At 36.8% G+C, this 19,578-nt stretch overlaps 3 protein-coding genes across 4 annotated transcripts in view; all 3 read right to left on the bottom strand.

The window, feature by feature from the left end:
* Nucleotides 1–2,990: 2,990 nt before the first annotated feature.
* On the bottom strand, nucleotides 2,991–7,920 carry tubb6 (tubulin, beta 6 class V). The gene is made up of 4 exons (XM_016491932.1): nucleotides 7,786–7,920; nucleotides 6,735–6,843; nucleotides 5,780–5,890; nucleotides 2,991–4,130 (listed from the first exon to the last, which is right to left on the bottom strand). The coding sequence occupies exons 1-4, from the start codon at nucleotides 7,840–7,842 to the stop codon at nucleotides 3,067–3,069; spliced, it is 1,341 nt and encodes a 446-aa protein (XP_016347418.1). The 5' UTR covers nucleotides 7,843–7,920; the 3' UTR covers nucleotides 2,991–3,066.
* Nucleotides 7,921–8,548: 628 nt separating this feature from the next.
* cidea (cell death inducing DFFA like effector a) lies at nucleotides 8,549–12,498 on the bottom strand. 2 transcript variants are annotated; one of them, XM_016491943.1, is made up of 5 exons: nucleotides 12,264–12,498; nucleotides 11,005–11,179; nucleotides 10,086–10,241; nucleotides 9,413–9,585; nucleotides 8,549–8,941 (listed from the first exon to the last, which is right to left on the bottom strand). In XM_016491943.1, exons 1-5 carry the CDS (start codon nucleotides 12,302–12,304, stop codon nucleotides 8,833–8,835), a joined length of 654 nt encoding a protein of 217 aa, XP_016347429.1. In that variant the 5' UTR covers nucleotides 12,305–12,498; the 3' UTR covers nucleotides 8,549–8,832. The 2 variants fall into 2 exon arrangements, with proteins under 2 accessions (XP_016347429.1, XP_016347430.1); XM_016491944.1 differs by having other exon boundaries at nucleotides 8,550–8,941; nucleotides 11,005–11,143; nucleotides 12,264–12,496.
* Nucleotides 12,499–15,138: 2,640 nt separating this feature from the next.
* f13a1a.2 (coagulation factor XIII, A1 polypeptide a, tandem duplicate 2) overlaps nucleotides 15,139–19,578 on the bottom strand; it is a 12,445-nt gene continuing 8,005 nt past the window's right edge. Inside the window, exons 10-14 of the mRNA XM_016491938.1 lie at nucleotides 18,959–19,112; nucleotides 18,026–18,304; nucleotides 17,738–17,898; nucleotides 15,648–15,784; nucleotides 15,139–15,363 (exon numbers count right to left, since the gene is read on the bottom strand). Of these exons, the coding sequence (XP_016347424.1) occupies nucleotides 15,195–15,363; nucleotides 15,648–15,784; nucleotides 17,738–17,898; nucleotides 18,026–18,304; nucleotides 18,959–19,112 (900 nt within the window). The 3' untranslated portion in view covers nucleotides 15,139–15,194. The remainder of the gene's footprint in view (nucleotides 15,364–15,647; nucleotides 15,785–17,737; nucleotides 17,899–18,025; nucleotides 18,305–18,958; nucleotides 19,113–19,578) is intronic.

Genomic DNA, 19,578 nt, shown 5'->3' with positions numbered 1-19,578 from the left:
AGCCATAAATATGACCTGAAGTGAAATAAGCCTGCAGACGGCAGCTCTTTTGGAAACATGAATCTGTGCCAGTCCGGCATCGTGTTCATGATGCTGCCTTATGTTATATAAATGTTTAGGCACATGAGGCTATATATATTTTCTAACCATGCATTTTAAGCAGACACTTTGCATAGTTAGTGTTATTTTGCATCCATCTCTAGGCTAAGCATCGACATCGAATCTATCTGAGGATGTCTAGTTGGTTTAAACAAATAAGACTCCAGTAGATTCCAGATACATTTTCAAAGCCTTATTGGGCATGCTGTGACACACTCCTACATGCTTTAACAGTGAGTTAGTAATACTGCGGCTAAAACTGTTGGAACTTCCAGCATGAATATGGAATACAGAACACATTAACTGGGTTATTGGCCTATATTTATGACCGCAAAAAAAAAAGTCACTAATAGACATGACTATCTTATCGTGGGACTGTGGAGGTTTTGGCGTTTTGGTTCTTACGGAAATGTGAGCGAGACACTCTGACCCAGTTTCCTCTCAGCTGAGTCGACTGCAGCTGTTAAACATACCAAAGTAAGACCTCTAAACCCCTGCGTCCAGCTGCACCGGCCTTTCAAGATCCTGCGAATAACCATTTCATGTTTCCAAATATCACACACATGGACCTTTTGTGTTTTTTGTGAAAGGACCGTATCACTCTTTTAGCCTTATGGGGAATAGCAGAGACACATACTGCAAAAATATGAAGCAATTATTTAAAATATAAATCACTGATAATAAAATACATATACGCAAACATGTTTTATTTTAAAAATGAAATACAATTAATTATAGTATATTATTATTTTATTTTATAATTATATAGCACTTAATGTTATGTAAAAATAATATGTTAACTTTATTCAATTATTTAGCAACTAGAAATCGCCAAAATGTGAGGAAGTGAATTAATAATTGGAAAATAAAAATATAAATCACTTTGCAAACTGACAATAAAATACATATATACAGACTTTATTTTTTAATTACAAATGTAATTAAATAATAATATATATTAAAATAACCATAAATGTTTTCATGTACTTCAAAATTAAATTTGAAATATTTAACACTTTTTAACATTTTTTTTAACAACAAACATTTTATTTTTAAAATAGTATTTTATTGCACTATTCACAGTAACTGAATGTTTAGTACTTTAATGTAATTATTAATTATAGTTAATATTAAATTTATAAATTATTACATTTGTTTTATTTGATCTTTTTCCATTTTCGTTTATTTTATTTGAATTTAATTTTCTTTTAATTTTATGGAGGACTAATTTAACAATTCCTTTTTTCCCATATGGCTTCTCGACTTCGAATTTTTTATACGCTCAGAGTCCAGAGATCAGGATTAAAATTCAAATTTGAAAAGCTTCCGTAAATCACTCCTATTACAGAACTTACGTCTGATGGTACACAATATCCAGCTGAAAGCCCTTTGTGTTTGCTAATACTGTGCTCTAAATAGTTCTGTCCAGACTGGACTTCCTCTATTGTTAGTTACATGCTGCTAAGTGTAGAACGGCTTGCTCAGCAGCTGTTGAGAATAATAGAAGGTTGAGTGAGCAGGATTTGCGTCCAAGGCTGGAACAAGAGCCTGTGTGTTACGAGACACAAGCGGATATGAACAAATCATGTGTTATTCAGAATGACTGGCTTTAACTTCATCTATCCTCCATAGGATTTTAGCTCAACTTGAACTCGAGGCAAGTCAAATCTCTTTGACTACACTCAGAAAAAAAGCTACAAAAGTTGCTGGGATGGTATCCTTTCAGAAGGTACTAATATGTACCATTTAGATACTAATGTGAACAGTTTAGGTAGTAATATGTACCAAAATGCACCCTTTAGTGGTAATTAATTACAGTATAAAGGTGTACCTTTTGAAAATGTACTGCCCCAGTGACAGCTTGTGTACCTTTTTATGGAACATTTATTCATGTGCAACATTATATAATATTATTTGCTCCAACTCTTAAGAGAAGGAAATACACTTTATCATACATTGTTACGGAAATAATATAATTTGAAAGAATATACTTAAGTGCGAAAAATTGCATGTTAATTGCAATTGAATGAAAATGCATCATAGTTTAAATTGATATTAAACACAATTAAGCTAACTTTACAGTGCTTTTTTGACCCACTTAAGTAGGACTTAAGTCCATCTTTACTGTATGTCTTATTTCATTATTCTGTTGCCTTTAAAATATGGTTACTGCCAAGTACTGTCAAATACACTGACACGTATTTATGATGAACTAAAATATACTTTAATGTCATTTCTATTGAAACGTGTATGTCATGTATTTAAACATATTCATAATTGCACATTTGTAATGATAAAGCTGCAATTTAATACATTTAAAATATATTAACTTTAATTGTAGTATCAAATAACACTATAGTAAAAAATATATTTACATGTGCTTTAGTATGTTAGTCAACACATCAAAATAAAGATTATTAAAACTTAATGGTTTAAAATGTATTTTAAAGTGAAAGTGTACTTAAGTGTGTCAAGAAACAGTCGTGGAAGTGTCTCTCTTTAAGTGGTCTTTTATTTCATTAATATTATAATATTTGCAAATACAGATTTTTATTGTAAAAACTGCTTTTACTAGAAAAAAAATGCTTTTAAGATTTGAAGTACACTAAGTGAACATTCAATACAATTAAGCGCACTTCTTTTTCACAAAGGAAATGTTAAATCCTTAACTAGATTTTTACATTTTGGAAGACGTTTTTGAGTGGTGTTAAATTAATAATTTGATTTCAACAGTGCAATACTTATCATGAATAGCCACATTAATAAATTCCAAGTGTATTTCAAGTCCAAGTGTAGCAAATTACAAAAAAACAAAAATATTCACTTAGACAGTACAAGTGTATGTGGTCCTCAAAATGCATTTATTGCAAGCACGCTTTGTTTACTAGGACTTCAGCCATCCACATACAAAACGTAAAAATCACAGCTTAAAAAAACACCAAAAAACTGCAAAACTGCATCTGTCATTCATTCGTTCACCTCTTCCTCTTCATCCTCAAATGCTTCTTCGCCATCGTTGGCCGTAGCCTCCTGGTACTGCTGATACTCCGACACCAGGTCATTCATATTGCTCTCGGCCTCGGTGAACTCCATCTCATCCATTCCCTCTCCAGTGAACCAATGCAGGAAGGCCTTGCGTTTGAACATTGCCGAAAACTGCTCAGAAATGCGCTTGAAGAGCTCCTGGATGGCGGTGCTGTTGCCGATAAAAGTGGAGGACATCTTAAGTCCCCTGGGTGGGATGTCGCACACCGCGACTTTAACGTTGTTGGGGATCCACTCCACGAAATAGCTGCTGTTCTTGTTCTGAATGGCCAACATCTGCTCGTCGACTTCCTTCATAGACATGGGGCCGCGGAAAACAGTGGCCACCGTGAGGTATCGCCCATGCCTTGGGTCGCAAGCAGCCATCATGTTCTTGGCGTCGAACATCTGCTGCGTGAGTTCAGGAACCGTGAGCGCTCGATACTGTTGGCTTCCTCTTGCAGTCAACGGCGCGAAGCCGGGTATGAAGAAGTGAAGGCGAGGGAAAGGCACCATGTTGACCGCCAGCTTGCGCAGATCTGCGTTCAGCTGTCCGGGGAACCGCAACGAAGTGGTGACGCCGCTCATAGTCGCCGACACTAAGTGATTGAGATCCCCGTACGTGGGTGTGGTGAGCTTGAGCGTGCGGAAGCAGATATCGTACAGCGCCTCGTTGTCGATGCAGTACGTTTCATCGGTGTTTTCCACCAGCTGATGCACAGACAGCGTGGCGTTGTAGGGCTCCACCACCGTATCGGACACTTTGGGTGAAGGCATGATGCTGAAGGTGTTCATGATGCGGTCTGGATACTCCTCTCGGATCTTATTGATCAGAAGAGTCCCCATTCCCGATCCGGTTCCTCCACCGAGGGAGTGCGTGAGCTGGAAGCCCTGCAGGCAATCGCAGTGCTCACACTCCTTCCTGACCACATCCAGGACTGAGTCCACCAGCTCGGCTCCTTCCGTGTAGTGGCCCTTGGCCCAGTTGTTTCCTGCACCTGTCTGTCCTGCAAAAGCAATGCAATAAGAGAAGACTGGTTTGCAATGAAAACAAAATATAATCGTTTCGGTGACTGGCTATTGGGAACCGTGTAGCAATTGTGCATCATTCATCATTGCCTATGTGACGTTTATGTTCATTCCTGGGATGCATTCTAGATGCATTATGTCTGTGGAATGTCATTAAAAAATGAACTGTATAGTCATCTATTTCTTCATTTCAAAATAAAAGCTGTCCACACTAGTTTTGGAAGTGATATTACTGAGAGCATTGTGCCTGTTTTATTTACACTACCAGCTATATATTTGGGCACTAAATTAATAGTTCCTCATGATCTACATGACCAGTAAAAAGCTTGGAATAATTCAGATTTTCTCATGTTTTTGAAAGAATCTCAGTTTTTATCAGTTATTACGGGTGCTCAATTATTAATTGATTAATTACTTATTAATATTTTTAATGAACAGCATTAATTGGAAATACAAATTTATTGCATCCATGATGAATAAAAGTATTAATTTCTTTAAAAAAAACTTCTGAATGGTACTTCCACAAAAATATGAAGCATTGATAATAATAAGAAATGTTTCTTGAGCAGCATAACATAATCATAACAAATTACAATTTTTGAATAAACTACAATTAAAAACTACAAAACTATACAGTTCTTTCTGGTTCTCGAATCTGATTGGCCGAGAGCCTTTTCCAGCGGTGCGATATTCTAGTTTTTTTAGGCGAGAATGTAGTTGTTTAGACTTCAAATATGCGGTTTGTTAATAAAGATAACATTCTGAAAACGTGCCTCGACGTTTTTGGAGATGTGAGCTCCAGGGTGTCAGCGGCCGTTCAACGCTCATGAATGTTTAATCACCAGTTTCGAATTAATAATGGAAGCTTGAGCTCAGCTGTTAAACTGACAAACTGAGATTTCAATCCGTGGCGGAAGGAAGTAGTTCTGCACAAAAGAGGGTTTTTAAGAGGGTTTCTTATTCATTTACACACTTGTCCCATCGAACTGTTGTATAAACGTAATATCACACTCGTAGCCGTGCGATATGGCTGTATATCAGCACGCTGTGATTACCTACGCCATTTGTGGTAATGCATAATTTAAATGATTTACTATTATAGGAAAATAGTAACAATAAAAAATGTGTAGATGTTTCCTTCAAACTAAAATCTTACTCATTATTACTCTTCATACTATCTATAACTATTTTCTGTTTTTCCAAAAAGCAGCACTGTGAAAAATTAGGTTGATGTCTACAGACACAAAGAAATAACCTATGAACTGTTGTGCCGTCAGTATTATGTTTGCATAAAATCAGCTTCAAATGGGATCTGATTTCAAAATATACTTTCAAAACAAGTGTTGGGAGAGAGAAAATATAACAGAGAAAAATTGAATAAGCCAGATTTGATTAGTCTCATTAATAAATCTCATCTTATGTTATCATGAATATTGATCAAAAGAATATTAATTTAATACTAATTTTGTTTGAAGGAATAAAAGTGTGTTCTACGAAAACTACTTCCAAAAAAAAGGTATATGTGTTTTTTATGCATTCTTTGGCTTGAAGCTAATGGTCCTACAACAAGTAATAAGTCAGCTAGCTGAAAAAAAAAAAAAGACAGCTTGACATGTTGACACAGTACCAAAGATGAAGTTATCTGGTCGGAACAGCTGTCCAAATGCCCCAGAACGAACACTGTCCATAGTTCCAGGCTCCAGGTCCACCAGTATGGCTCTGGGAACATACTTGTGAGCTAAACTGTAAAGTTGCAAAGACTAAAGTCTCAAATCCAAAGAGATATTCTTTATAAAAGTTAAGAGTCAACCACGCCCATAGCCGCGGGAACGTAAGTTGTTCAGGGGTGCTGAGAAATAAAACTTGTGGCGTGACAAGAGTGATGCGAGAAGACACACTATATGATAGCGGATCCAAAAGAGTTACTTTTAATAAAACTTTAATTTCTTTGTTTAATAGCCTATAAGTGAGTGTCTTTATTGTTGCTGGGTTTCCATTCAAAATAAAGAAATTAAATACAAAATAACAATGAACCCCAAACTGCATTCGTTTTAGATAAGGGAAAATACCTTATTTATTTGGGTTACAACGCAAGGCTAGATCTTATTCATAAGTTATCTGGTCGGAACAGCTGTCCAAATGCCCCAGAACGAACACTGTCCATAGTTCCAGGCTCCAGGTCCACCAGTATGGCTCTGGGAACATACTTGTGAGCTAAACACACACACATACACATACACACACACACACACAAAAACTAATTTTTATCTTGTTTGCTGTATAAGTTATGTTCTGGAACTTTAGCACTAAAACAGATGTTTATAACAACTAATTATAGAAATGTAATATATTTATAATAAAATAATCAACATAGAATTTATAAATTCATTCATATTTCTTTTAATTAATGTAAATAAATTAAATTTTAAATTAATAAAACATGCTGGTGAAGTCCGAGCAGCCCAGGACATTCCTCTGAGCTGACTGCACCGTTCATAAATTGAAGGTCATTGTGAGTTTGTGAGGAGGAGGCCAGAACACTGATTCATGCTCACACACTGACACACACACAGCATACTCACAGGACGCCTCGTTGTAGTATACATTAATTCTGTCAAGCTGCAGCGCTGAGTCACCCACATAGTTGCCGGCTGCATCGATGCCGTGCTCGTCGCTGATGACTTCCCAGAACTAGATGTGTCACATTGGTTTTGCGTTAGTTTAGATGTAATCTCAGATAGTGAGATAAAGCGAGGGTTCAGATTCTCCGCATACTCGACACACCCATGTGCAGCCGACGTGCCCTTAAAATATAGCGGGTTGTTGTTTGTCATGACTAAAGGGTTGATCACATTTAAGGACACTAAGTATGATTAAACTACATGTAGATATAACCAGCTGTAGCGATGGGATTCGTTGATAGATTCTGGTTTCGAGTGCTCTTAAATATTACGATTTTTTTTTTTACACTAGAGGAAACATTTAGAAAAATAAATTCACAAAGGAGAACTGGATCGTACGAGTCGGAAATAGGACTGTTTTTCAATTACTAAAAAGTAACGCTCGGGAATCAAACCACACTGGTCGCGCTGTACGTTTTGATTCAGTGTAAAGAACCGGATCGTATGAATCATTTGCTTGAGAATCGAAACACAGTGCGCGCTTAGTGCGTTTGGATTCACTGAAAAGAACCGGATCATATGAATCATTTGCTTGAGAGTCGAACCGCACTGGTCGCAATACGTTTGGATTCACTGTAAAGAACCGGATCATACGAGTCATTTGTTTGAGAATCGAACCGCACTGCTCGCGCAGTACGTTTTGATTCACTGTAAAGAACCGAACTACAAAAAGAATCAAGCTATAGCCTATATTTCGCGCATTCACTAAAAACGATGTGCTTCTTACTGTAGAATCAGTAAGTTCGTTGGAGAACTGGCATGACTGAAAATCATTATGGGCCTTCAGGTACTTTTTTCCCCCAAAATTCCCCAAAGTTTAATTTCTCTCTCTACATATAGGCCTAAGGGCTGTATTCATCAGTACGCTAAAAAGTTTTTGTAAATGCAAAATGTAAAGTTTTAAAACGACACATAGCCTAGTGTGATAGGAAAAAAAATACATTGAACTAACCTTTGTTCCGATCTGATTGCCGCACTGTCCGGCTTGAATGTGCACGATCTCCCTCATAGCTGTAGGTGTGTGAAGATGCTCCTCTGAATGAGCTCTGGCTCTGCTGCAGACCGACGGTGAGCTCACGATCTTCAGCTTTCACTCTATGGCAAGCCGTTTTAACATTTAATCTATAAACCGTACTAGGAGAGGCGGGGCATAGAGGACCTACAATAATGTACAGTATCTGAAAAATAATGTGTTTTTTGAACATTAAAGCATGTCAACATTCTGTTACACCAAATACACAAAATAATGATCTTTAAAATAGCATCTTATGACCCCTTTAACTGAATCATGATGACGCGCTCTCCTGTCAATTTTGCACTGAATTTTGTCTTTTTTATTATATTGTCTTCTTATACACTTGATACATAAAATTGTCCTCAAAGAAGCCAGAATACATTTGAGACGTGTGGTACACAATTATATGTCTAACTCTGGCAAAATCAAAAACCTGATCTGTATTAACTATTTTGTATGGAAGCCTGTTTCCACCGCTGATTAAAAAAAAATTAAAAATTAAAAAGGTCATTTTACAAAAAAAAGGTGATAAACTTTTTTTATTTCACAATTGTACATTTTCTTCTCAGAATTGTGAGACACAAAGTTTATCACCTTTTTAATTTTTTATTTTTTATTTTTTTTAGAAACTCACTAGAGAAGATTCAGAATTGTGACTTTTGGGAATTTCATTCTGATGGATACGTAAATCAGATAAAGTCTTAAAAATGCAGTCACTCAGCTGGAGATCTTATTAGCACAAGCCTGATAAAAGATGACATGCAAAGTATTCACCTTTAGTGCACTAGTTGTTTTTTTAATTCACAGTACATATTTACAAACGTTTCATTTTAGAAATAAGCAGTTCTGCCACATAAAACATAATGTAGGCTACCAAGGACAAAAATATATTGATATTTGTCTAAGCATGTAAGCAAAAACTAAACATGAGTGCAGTATTACTTTCTTCCCACTATCTTGATCTGTCACCAGCTGACGTGAAGTTTAGCTCGAGGATTCCTCGTCCCCAATATACCGCAACACATACGCGGAGCCGCACAGGAGAACCTGACCCGCCAGTTTGGCCATGTACATGAAACACCGCAATAAAGACCTGAAGAAGGAAAAAAATAGTAATATTAGGTCGACATTTCTGAACGGTCACTTACCTTTTAGTACAGTAACAAACAAGGTATAAAGCTGTCACTGGGGCTGTACCTTTTTAGAGGGTACTAATATGTAATGTTAAAGTACTAATATGTACCTTTAAGGTACTGATATATTTACCATTTAAGGGTAAACAAGGTAAAAAGATATACGTTTTAGCCCCAGTGACAGATTGTATCTTTTTTCTGAGTGTTTACAATATTTTTGTAACATAGTAATCCCAGATTGCTCTTTGAAGAACATGACTGTTAATGGGAAAACATCTGTATTAAATTATAGATGAAAGAAGCATTTTCACTAGTAGTCATACTTTTGGATTCAGCTGTATGTGTTTATATGATTGTCCAGACAAACATTTCTAAAATGATAATTTGAAGCCTGGCATTAGGAAATCCACTTTTTATCGTGATGCTCTTACTTGAGAAAGTACTTGGCTCTGGTGCACTTGATGTCATATGAGAGTGTGTATATTTCATAGAGCGTGGCTTTAACGGTGAGGCAGCCCAGAAAATCCTTTGGGTTCAGTCTGTACAGGTCGAAGCTCAGTTTGGCAATTCCGCTTCTTCTTGGCTGCCTGAAACTTGGCAGAACCTGTCAAATGTGCGTTGAGGGCAGAACAAATATCTGTGAGACAAATCGCTGATTGTGGTTCTCTGATGTCGGTTAATGGTCACATGATATGCAGGCAAATAAATAAAATCTTCAGTCTTTATTTATTTATTTATTTTAATTGTCTATTCATTTAATTTGACATTTTTATGATTTTATTAATCCTGCCTGCAAATTAAAAGGTGACTTATTTATTTGTTTATTTTCTTATTTATTTTTGTCTTGTTGAATATAATGCTGCTTTGCACTTTAAAATATAGTGTATACTTTCTACTTACCAAAAAAATACTTTTTACAGACAAAATTACACTTCTTAAGTATCTTAAAGGTGACATATTATGCCCCTTTTTACAAGGTAGATGCACCGGGGACCTGATTATAGCACTTAACACCTGGAAAAGTCAGATTTTCATGATATGTCACCTTTAAAATTAAACAATAACAGATTTCTATATATATATATATATATATAACTGTCGTACCAGTTTATTGGGGGTCCAAGCTTCCCCTTTCTCCAGGACCATGAATGGAGTATTAGTAGGCAGAGATTGAAAAAAAGACTCGGAGTCCACCACTGTCCCATCATCCTCCAGCACCAGCGTGAGGAACTGACACGTTATCAAGAAAGAACTGGCCACCTGCAGTGGGAAATATTAGGACTCCACTTTTGTATTTGTATTCAACTTCAGGTGCCAAGCCTTGCTATTGGTGCAAACGATTAATGTTGTATATTAGTATAGAAATCTCCAGTAAGATCTGAATGTAACTCAATCGACAGACTGATGTTTTTCCATGACTTCTCACTTATTTCTCACTTATTTTGCACAGCAAGCATACACTAAAAAAAAATTATTTTTTCAAAGTTGTACATAAAAGATTAAAAGATTATTGGACTATGTTTTACAAAAAAAAATTCAGTTAATCTACTTCAGTTACTTGCCATTTCTTTGTAATTATTTGTGACATTTATGAGCAATTTCTTTTCAGTGCACTTTTTTTATTTTTTGGAATTGAAATAATAACAATAAAAAATCCTAAACATACTATTGTTCCAAAGTTTGGAGTCAATAAGATTGATTGTTCAATTGATAGATTTACCAAGGTTGCATTAAATTGCATTACATTTTGCAGACTTTTGCACAAAAAAAATTATGTTAGAATAAATGCTGAAAATTCAGCTTTGCCATCACAGGAATAAATTAAATTTTAAAATACATTGTGATAGAAAACACTTATTTAAAATTTCAATGATATTTCACAGCCTTGATGAGCATAAGGGACTCTTTTAATAACATTAAGAATCTTGCGGACCTCAAAGTGCTGAACGTTAGTGTAACTCCTAAATAACCCTATAGGCTAGAGTATGAAGCGTCGTGCTTTACTAAGCTCCAGAGATCTGACCTGCTCCACGAGGTCTGCTAGAGAGCTGGCGGTGAAGCCTTTCCTCCTGCGGCGGTTCTGCGTGCAGACCTTGTACGGACGGGGCTGAGGAGGGGGCAGCACTCGCTGTGCAAGAGACGTCTGCACCGACGACACAGACCTACAGCACCACATCAACACACCATCAGAGCTGACACTTTAATATGGCACAGAGAAAGAATCGTTGTCTGAGTGGTTAACTTCAAAACTAGACCTGCAATCTCACGATAGTCCATACACTCTCAGAAGGAAAAGGAACAAAACTGTCACTGGGGCGATATTCTTTTAAAAGGTACTGATATGTACCTTTAATGTAATATGTACCATTCTGGGGTTAATCTAAAGCTACAGCTTGTTGAATTATAGAAATTAACAGCTTTATGAAAGGATTTAATGGACAGCGGTGACCCAGGCCATTTGCCACTGACCGAACAATTTTGTTTGTTAAGATTAAGTTATGGTTATATAAACAGGAAGAGATCTGTTTACTGCATCTGTTATTGCAGCAATAATGCAATGCTTGATAAAACACTTTCATAGCAGAGTATATTGCAGTACAGATCACTTGCACATTAGTTTTACTGTATTTCACTCACGGGGGTTTAATTCTTTGATTTGTGAATGAGGAATTTTAAATTAAAAAGGTAATACTTTAAAATAAGGGTCAGTTTGTTGCATTAGATATCATAAACTAAACTAGCTTAATGCTAATTTAGAAATACATTAATGTTCTTTGTTAATTTAGGTGTCATGTCAGTCTTATGCACACCCCTTCAAGTAAAGTGTTACCATTTATGTTTGTTCTTAATAAATTGTTAATGTATACCATTAGAAATGTTAAAAATGTATTAGCATATATAGAAATGAGCATTTATGAGATTAATGTATGCTGTATTGTTTATAGTTAGTTCATGTTATACTGTAAAACATTTCCTTAAATGTTTAATTATAAGCACAAGTACAAGTCATTTCAACTTAATTAAAGCTGACTTAAAAAAAACTTGTATAGCTTTAAAAAAATCAAGTTGAAGTTGTTTAAATTAATTTTATGAGTTAAAATAATGAAAAAATATATATGCTGTCATAACAGTAATGTTAACAAACTGAACCATACTGTAAAGTGCTACTATTAATTAATAGAGTAAATAAAATTTTAAATAATGCAGAGAATTTCAAGCTTGCATTTACACAAATAACCAAAAGACTCCCCAAAAATCCTGCTGACATCAACAGTGTCTTACCTCATTAGAGATGTATGAACTAAGGTTTTCGCGTACTCCATACTTCACAGAACTGCTGGAGATGTTAAAAACACAGTCACTGAGCTGTAACTGAAAGCACTAATGCTCTGAGCAGACTTGTGACCTGCAGGAGGAGTTTGTACTGACGCCCGACTAGTGAATAAATTCATTAATAAAATAGGCCTAACTCATTATTACAGTAGCATATAATGGGAAAGTTAAGCTGCCTTGTTCTATGTCTTCTATTTCTTTCTATTAAAGTCAGAAAGGATCTGGTTCCAAAGCACCCTAAAACAAAACTGTGTTGATAAAGAAATAGCATTGTTCAAAGGTCTGTATGCGTGCTCAAGCTGACAGCGAACACAACCACGCATCAGTGGATGCAGAAGATTAACAGAAACCCACAAGAGGGAGCAAAAACCTGGGAATTCAGTGGAATATGGCTTTAGATGTGATAAATATTTGGCAACTTAGGCCTGAGACACACTAGACGATTCTCAAATCACAACTGATTTTAAAACCATGGGAGACCACAGACATGAAGACAGTGTCAACCGATTTTTAGCCTTATGATCCTCTAAACGAGACCACACACTTGTTGATTGGAGGAACGATTTCACAGTGAGATCAAACGTGACTCTAGAAGGAAAACACATGGAGGACATTGTCAGCTGGCTCGCCTGGCATGCATTCTGTTGAACATTGAAAAACAAAATAGAAAAAAAAAGAATATGGGTGATGTTCTTTCTCAGTACTCTCGTGTTTGTGGCTGCCAAGATTCAGTTATAGAAGCATGCAGCATCCGGTAGGTGACGCTTGCTCGCTCTCACTGGCTATCGCAGGCATCACGTCAGAAGAGCCCGATCAAGAGTCTTAAATATCAAACATGATTTGAGTTCGGGGACGCTCCGTCTCGATCGGGAGCAGTCCATTAATCGTAATGACACCACACAAACGAGGATTTTTTGGACCAAGAAATTGTTTGCGACAAGCCTCGAATCAGGCAACGTTTCCGTCCAATTTTGAACCGATTTCTGAGTCATACGACTCTTTTATTTTGAGTCGGGATGAATTTCAGCTTTGTCGTGCGTCTTTTGACGTGCAGTGAACAGTGGGTAACAAGAGCCGATTAGACTTTCCTGACCGGCAATCGGGTGGTCAGATGAATTTTTGACATGTCAGAAATTTTGGTCGCCCCATGTAAGGGTATCGCACAGTTGAAGCAGAGCTACGAATCGAATGCCCTAACCTCAGTGTTTTTTCCCTCACTGCGCCTGTGTGAAAACAGAAATGAATGGAAGCGATGGAGGCTACACAGTTCTTGTTTATTTCGTTCGTATAGTGTGAGCAGGCAAGTTGCAGCTCGACGATCGGACCTTATAGTGTGAGCACATAAATCCTGAGCTTTGGCATTACATCTCATGCGATTTACTCATACAGCGAGAGTTGGTATTTATCAAAAACGTGTATGCCCAGCCTTAGGCAATGCCCGGTCTCTGAAGACTTAGAATGTGAGGATCAAACCTCTCGATATAACGTCAGTATCACAAATATTCATACTTATTTCCACACGTTATATTGTAAAATATGAGGGAAAACACATTTGTTCTCTTGTAGTTAACCATTTAATAGACCTTAATCAGGTTAGATGCCACATTCTAAAAAATGCTGGGTTAAAAATGGACAAACCCAGCTATTGGGTCGTTTTGACCCAGCGGTTGGGTCGAAAACAACCCAACCGCTGGGTCAAAACAACCCAATAGCTGGGTTTGTCCCTTTTTAACCCAGCGCTGGGTTATATTTAACCCAGCATTTTTTAGAGTGCATATTTAATTTAATGCAGACAAACAGTCTTTACAATTGCACACACTTTATAAAGGTCCTAGATCATGTAAAGTCAGGCGTACACTGTGCAATTTCAGCAATGTTTTCATTAAATATCAAATCTAACTTCATGGTTATTTCAGAAAAATAAAAACATGCATTCCCGGGGGAAATACACTGAAATACACTGGTGGCTACAAGGCTAATTTGTTGCCTCGCTGCCTTATCAGGCAATGACTTTGCATAACGGTGAATAATGAGTGAATAATTAATTACTATGATACTGATTTCTTGCTAGAAATAACATCATAAGTGTAAAAATTTGGTCAGAAACATACATTGACCACCAAACACCAAAAATAAAAAATTCGGCAGAACAATCGGTATGTTGTTAAGCAACAGTACAATACATTCAATACATACATTTTTTTTTAAATAACTTTTATTTTATGTGCCTGTTTCACAGAAGAAGAAAAAAAAGTAAAATCAAACAGGTTTGTAATGGCATGAGGTGAGTAGGCTCATACTGCGTCCATCAAAAAGCTTTCATGCTAAACATTTATTGTTGATTTGCATTAGTACAACATAGTCCATGGCATTAGAGCACAGTAAAAAAACAATACATTGTGATTAATACAGTAAGTTAGTTAAGATTCCTTCCAACCAGAGAAAACATTTCCCCAAACAAAACACGTTGCAGATCACTAGGGATTTCAATGGATGTCATTATTAATTATAGTTCTCACACTTGCTGATTTAAAAGGATAGTTCAGCCAAAAATGAAAATTCTGTCATCATTTACTCACCCTCATGTTGTCCAAACCTGCATAAATGTCTCTTCTGTTTTTCAAAATATCGGTTGTGTTCCACAGAACAATGAAAGTCATAAGGGTTTGGGGAAAAAAACATAATTTTTGAGTGAGCTATTCTTTTAACTTCAGTACATGTAACATAAAGTAGATGTAGCATTTAATTATTTAATTCTTGCTAAAAAAAAAAAAACACATGTTTGCTTAGTGAATCAACGCAAAACAAAGCAATGGTACTGCAATTGAGTTTTCTCTTCCGTTCCTCTTTCACTGTCTTTTCTCTATCCTGTTCCCTGTGTCACTCTTTTAGGTCATTCCTATTTTCATCTTTCACTACTTCAAATTCCAGCTGATTGGTGACCTGTCTCAGTAGAGGGCAGTCTAGACACGCCATCAGCACCTTCTTCCCCAGAAATCGAGGGATCAGCAACACTTTATATTTCACCGAGGCACCAGGTAATATCTGGCTGCAAGTGGAAACACACACATAAGAGACAAAATATTTAGAGAATTCAGCCAACGGTGTATTTAGTTTTCTATGTATGCAACATGACCGCAACATAAACAGGAGTCACCACAAAATAAATCATTGAATGTATATGGATATAGTGTATATGCACAAAAAGAAATACTATATTTGTCTTTGTAAATGTCTGGACATGTTTATGGGTGTATGGTGTAGTAGTTATTGCAACATCTATGTGTGTTTGCTTTATTTCACCTCCCAGTGTGATATAAATATAAAGTTCACCTGTAATATTTCAATTTGGTCAGTATCAGACCAGGTCCATCAATGCGGAGATTAACCTTTTGCAGGATGAAATTATAGGGATTCAGGAATTCCACACTGACCATGAGTTCCTTGCCAACCATGGGAGATCCAGTCATCTGCAGATAAATTAGAATGTAGAGCACCAACAAACATTTACTGTTTTTACAAAGCTCTTTGTGCAATTATAAAGGTAAGTCTGGAAAATTGTAACTAAGATAAGAACTAATAATAAATAAAACTCAACTAAATATTATTAGTAGTGCAAATCCCATCCAGCAGATGTCACAGAGTTATTGCTAAAGCAACTGACACCATAGTCTCAGCCTCAGACTTCACGCCCACGGACTGTTGGATGAACGTCGGATGCAGATATGGCACACAAAATTGGTAACACTTCAGGAGTTTGGTTGCTTGAAACGTGATTGGTTGCTTTTCCTGTCAGTCATATGGACTCTTGGGTGGTCCTTGGCCATTCTAAGTGGCCAAGGTTCCCAGATCTTCTGCTGTCAGTCTGAAGGTCTGTCTACACGAGACTACTGACACCAGATGCAAGCAATGTGACAAAAGCCAGTAGAAACCATTATAGCTCTGTTATATCTGTCTATATATCTAACGTCCCTCCATCTCATTGACTCGGATGTACGTCATTGATTAAGATATAAAAATAAGATAAGATATATAAAAATAAGATGAAAATATCCCAACTTTTCACAATGCCGCAAGCACACCGCAGGTCATGTGACAAGAACCAACCAGTCAGCTTCACCCTTTCTGTAACAACATTAAAAACAGCGCGCGGCCCCCGTTTTCCACATATGAACGGCCCCTAAGAAGGGCGACCTCCATGCGCACTTCTGCCGAGCCCACACTGAGCCCTGCAGAAGACTTCTACCAGCATTTCAGACAAGATCGTATTTACACCTGAAAACCACCATAAAATCGTAATCGTTCAGGGGGGCGTATCTATGCGAAAACGTGTTGGATGCAATGGGTGCAGCAACTATATCAACGGTAAATGTGTTCAAATAAATGATTTTTTTTTTTCATTTACAACACAACTATGCAAGTTGCATGAACAAAATACAATAGTACTGTACAAATATGATAGAATATATAGCGATTCAATTTACAGCACCTTCATAAGTTGAATAAAAACAAAAACACACTAATGCACATTCTTTATTCATCATTTTGTAGAAGTACAGTTAAAAGTCATTATGAAATCAAAACTGACCAATCTTATTTTTTAATGGAATATTGCAGTATTATAAATTATTTATCTATGCATATAATTATGTATTTATTTATTTTTTATTTTAATTAATGTGCCCTCGTAATCTTTAATCAAAAAACTTCCCCTTCCTCTCGCAACAACATCTCTTCTCATTGACATTTTTGACATTTTTACTGGTACAATAACCTGTCATTCACGTGATATCGCAGCAATAGCAAATGACACTGATCAAACAATCCAATCATATCCCAATGGACAAAATCAAGTCCCACCCTACAATTTTCCTTGTTCTAGAATCCATTTCATACACTACAATAGGGAAGAAAAGACTATCGCAACTTCCGTTTCATACCAACGTTTTGTAAAAAGGTGCATCGCCAACAAGCTCCAACCAAATAACTTGAACACACATGATGTTGCAATTACAACTTCCAGCTCGTAAATATGAACTTCCCATGAGAAATTGAATGCAACATAACTCAGCTTGTTATTAAAACAAAAAGAACAATTTTGAAATCTGCACCCCTGAAGCCAGATTTGTCTCATTTAAAGGCAGGTGTATGGCATATTTCAGATTTATTTTACAGTGTTGCTGTTGTTTTTTAATAGTAATGAACAATAAACTTTGTTTCTATTTTAGTGAGTTACTTTCGACTGTTTTTGAAAGTCAATCAATCAATAAATAAATACAGGTTTGAGACAACATGAGGGTGAGTAAATTATGACAGAATGTTCATTTTTGACATATTTCTAAATTCATATCAAGTGTGAACTCAAAATGAATACCCAGCCCTAAACACGGGTTCCCCTAAGAATTGTTATTGAAGACGTTTACCTTTATTGTGAGTTCAGGAGGATGAAGATTGACAACTCTCATCGTGGAAAGGGAAGTCTCACTTTCCTCAACTTGCCCATACACCACGAAGAGCAGGTTGGACTGTTCCACAAGGTAGGGCATGTACTCCAAAGCTTTGACATCTATTGTCAGGGACTCAGCTGTAAAGATATTATAATCACACTATGACCTAATCCGTTAACAATTTTTATAGAATTCCTTTAGAGCTGTTATAACTCGATCTCAAGATAATGAACAGTTTTACAGAAACACTTGTGTCGGACTCACTTGTCGAGGCTTCCACGGTTGCAGATTTGTTTTCGAACTTAAAAGTTGTGCTAGTGACGCCTGTGTAATACGCCACACAGCCAGTGATGATGGCGCTGATGATGCAGGTTTGGCTGGTCTGGTTCTTAATGTTCAGAGTCAGCTTGAGGTTTTCACCCATTTTGATGGTGTCAGCCTGGAGCTCGATGGTCACACCTGCTTCAGCGAGTGGCAAGTAGTCCCTGGAAGAAACTCCACGACGCTCTGCCATCTGCATGGCCTCTCTCTCCTTGAGACTTCCTAGATTCATGGAGGTTGAAGGCAAAATATTGGCATTTTCCACTCCTTCCCACATCAATCAAAACTCTATTGTTTGGTGCACATGTCCATAGGATGTTTGGCTTCCTCATGTAAGTCTGTTAAATAATCAAATAACTGAAAGGCTTTGTTGAGTCTGGCAGGTGTCAATAGCGAGCTCTCGAGTTACTGAAACCAGTTTTTAAACTGTCGCTCCAAGAATCTAGAACACAACATAATTTAATATTGACTGCCCTATAATATCAAATTACCCAGTATAAATAAACATTCAAGGCTTTTAAGATGTTTTTGGGCCAAATGAAGTTGAGAACAAAGGCTCTATAAACCAGCCAAATTAGTAAACCAAGGCTCTTGATTTAAGAGCATGTCAACCTAAGCCAGTAAAAAAGGCTCTTCCTAGTCACAAATATGATTAGTCTCTCCAAGACTCGTGTCCAAATTTAGTTTCAAACACTTAAAGGATTGTCTTTTTCTCAGGAAGAGCCCTTGTAAGCCACCATGACTCCTCGAAGTTCACAAGAGGAGTGTCAATCATGTCAGAGAACGATCGTTTGAATCACATTGCTACATCGAATGCAGCTCTCCTGATCTAATGTCGCATTGCTTTTTAATTCTGTAGATTGATATGAAACGTACCTTCTGGGTATTTATAGTTAGACGTGATGTCCTCATATCTGCTACTGTCCTTCTTTTTAGTCAAAATGAGCTTTCCCACATACGCAGTGTCTACATAGATAATCTTCATGTTTCCAAGCTTATCAGCCTTATGATATATCAGATCACTGTTTATCTGAAGACAGGAAAAGATTTTTTTTCCATGTCCATTTGTATGTGGCTAAGATTTTAAAGGGGTCATATGATGCGATTTCAATTTTTCCTTTCTCTTTGGAGTGTATTTACAACACTGTTCCAGAACAGTTCAACCCAAATATTCAGATGTGTGCAGCGCATTTTATGGAGGGTAAAGACTGTTTCCTGAACCAGTAGCCTACAATGCGTCTGTGGCACAAAGGCTGTTTCTATTAAGTTGGGCAGCTCCAACTTTGCAAGGACGGTCTGGCGCTTCTGACTCACAGCCTGTAAGTACGTTTTTTATATTTAAATCATTTGCCACTGATGATTCAAATGGTGAGTTTTGAGCAGTGTAGAGCAGGTTTGTTGTTTGTTGTTTCTCCGATCACAAATGCAGACATAGTTTTATGTTTACGCAAAGCGATACGAAGCGCGATACGCAACGCAACTCGTAAAAATACAGT

This window comes from Sinocyclocheilus anshuiensis, unplaced genomic scaffold, assembly GCF_001515605.1.
Source record: "Sinocyclocheilus anshuiensis isolate Anshui unplaced genomic scaffold, SAMN03320099.WGS_v1.1 scaffold762, whole genome shotgun sequence".
Classification (NCBI taxonomy): Eukaryota; Metazoa; Chordata; class Actinopteri; order Cypriniformes; family Cyprinidae; genus Sinocyclocheilus; species Sinocyclocheilus anshuiensis.
The sequence above is the reverse complement of the archived record's forward strand: the minus strand, read 5'-3'. Positions and strand labels throughout refer to the sequence as shown.

Coding starts and splice junctions, on each gene's coding strand:
- tubb6 (XM_016491932.1), bottom strand. CDS start 7,842: ATGAGGGAGATCGTGCACATTCAAGCCGGACAGTGCGGCAATCAGATC. Junction 6,844..7,785: donor GCAATCAGATCGGAACAAAG/GTTAGTTCAATG, acceptor TGACACATCTAG/TTCTGGGAAGTCATCAGCGA. Junction 4,131..5,779: donor ACCAGATAACTTCATCTTTG/GTACTGTGTCAA, acceptor TTGCTTTTGCAG/GACAGACAGGTGCAGGAAAC.
- cidea (XM_016491943.1), bottom strand. CDS start 12,304: ATGGAGTACGCGAAAACCTTAGTTCATACATCTCTAATGAG. Junction 10,242..11,004: donor TAGCAGACCTCGTGGAGCAG/GTCAGATCTCTG, acceptor TTCCCACTGCAG/GTGGCCAGTTCTTTCTTGAT. Junction 8,942..9,412: donor AGAGCCAAGTACTTTCTCAA/GTAAGAGCATCA, acceptor TTCCTTCTTCAG/GTCTTTATTGCGGTGTTTCA.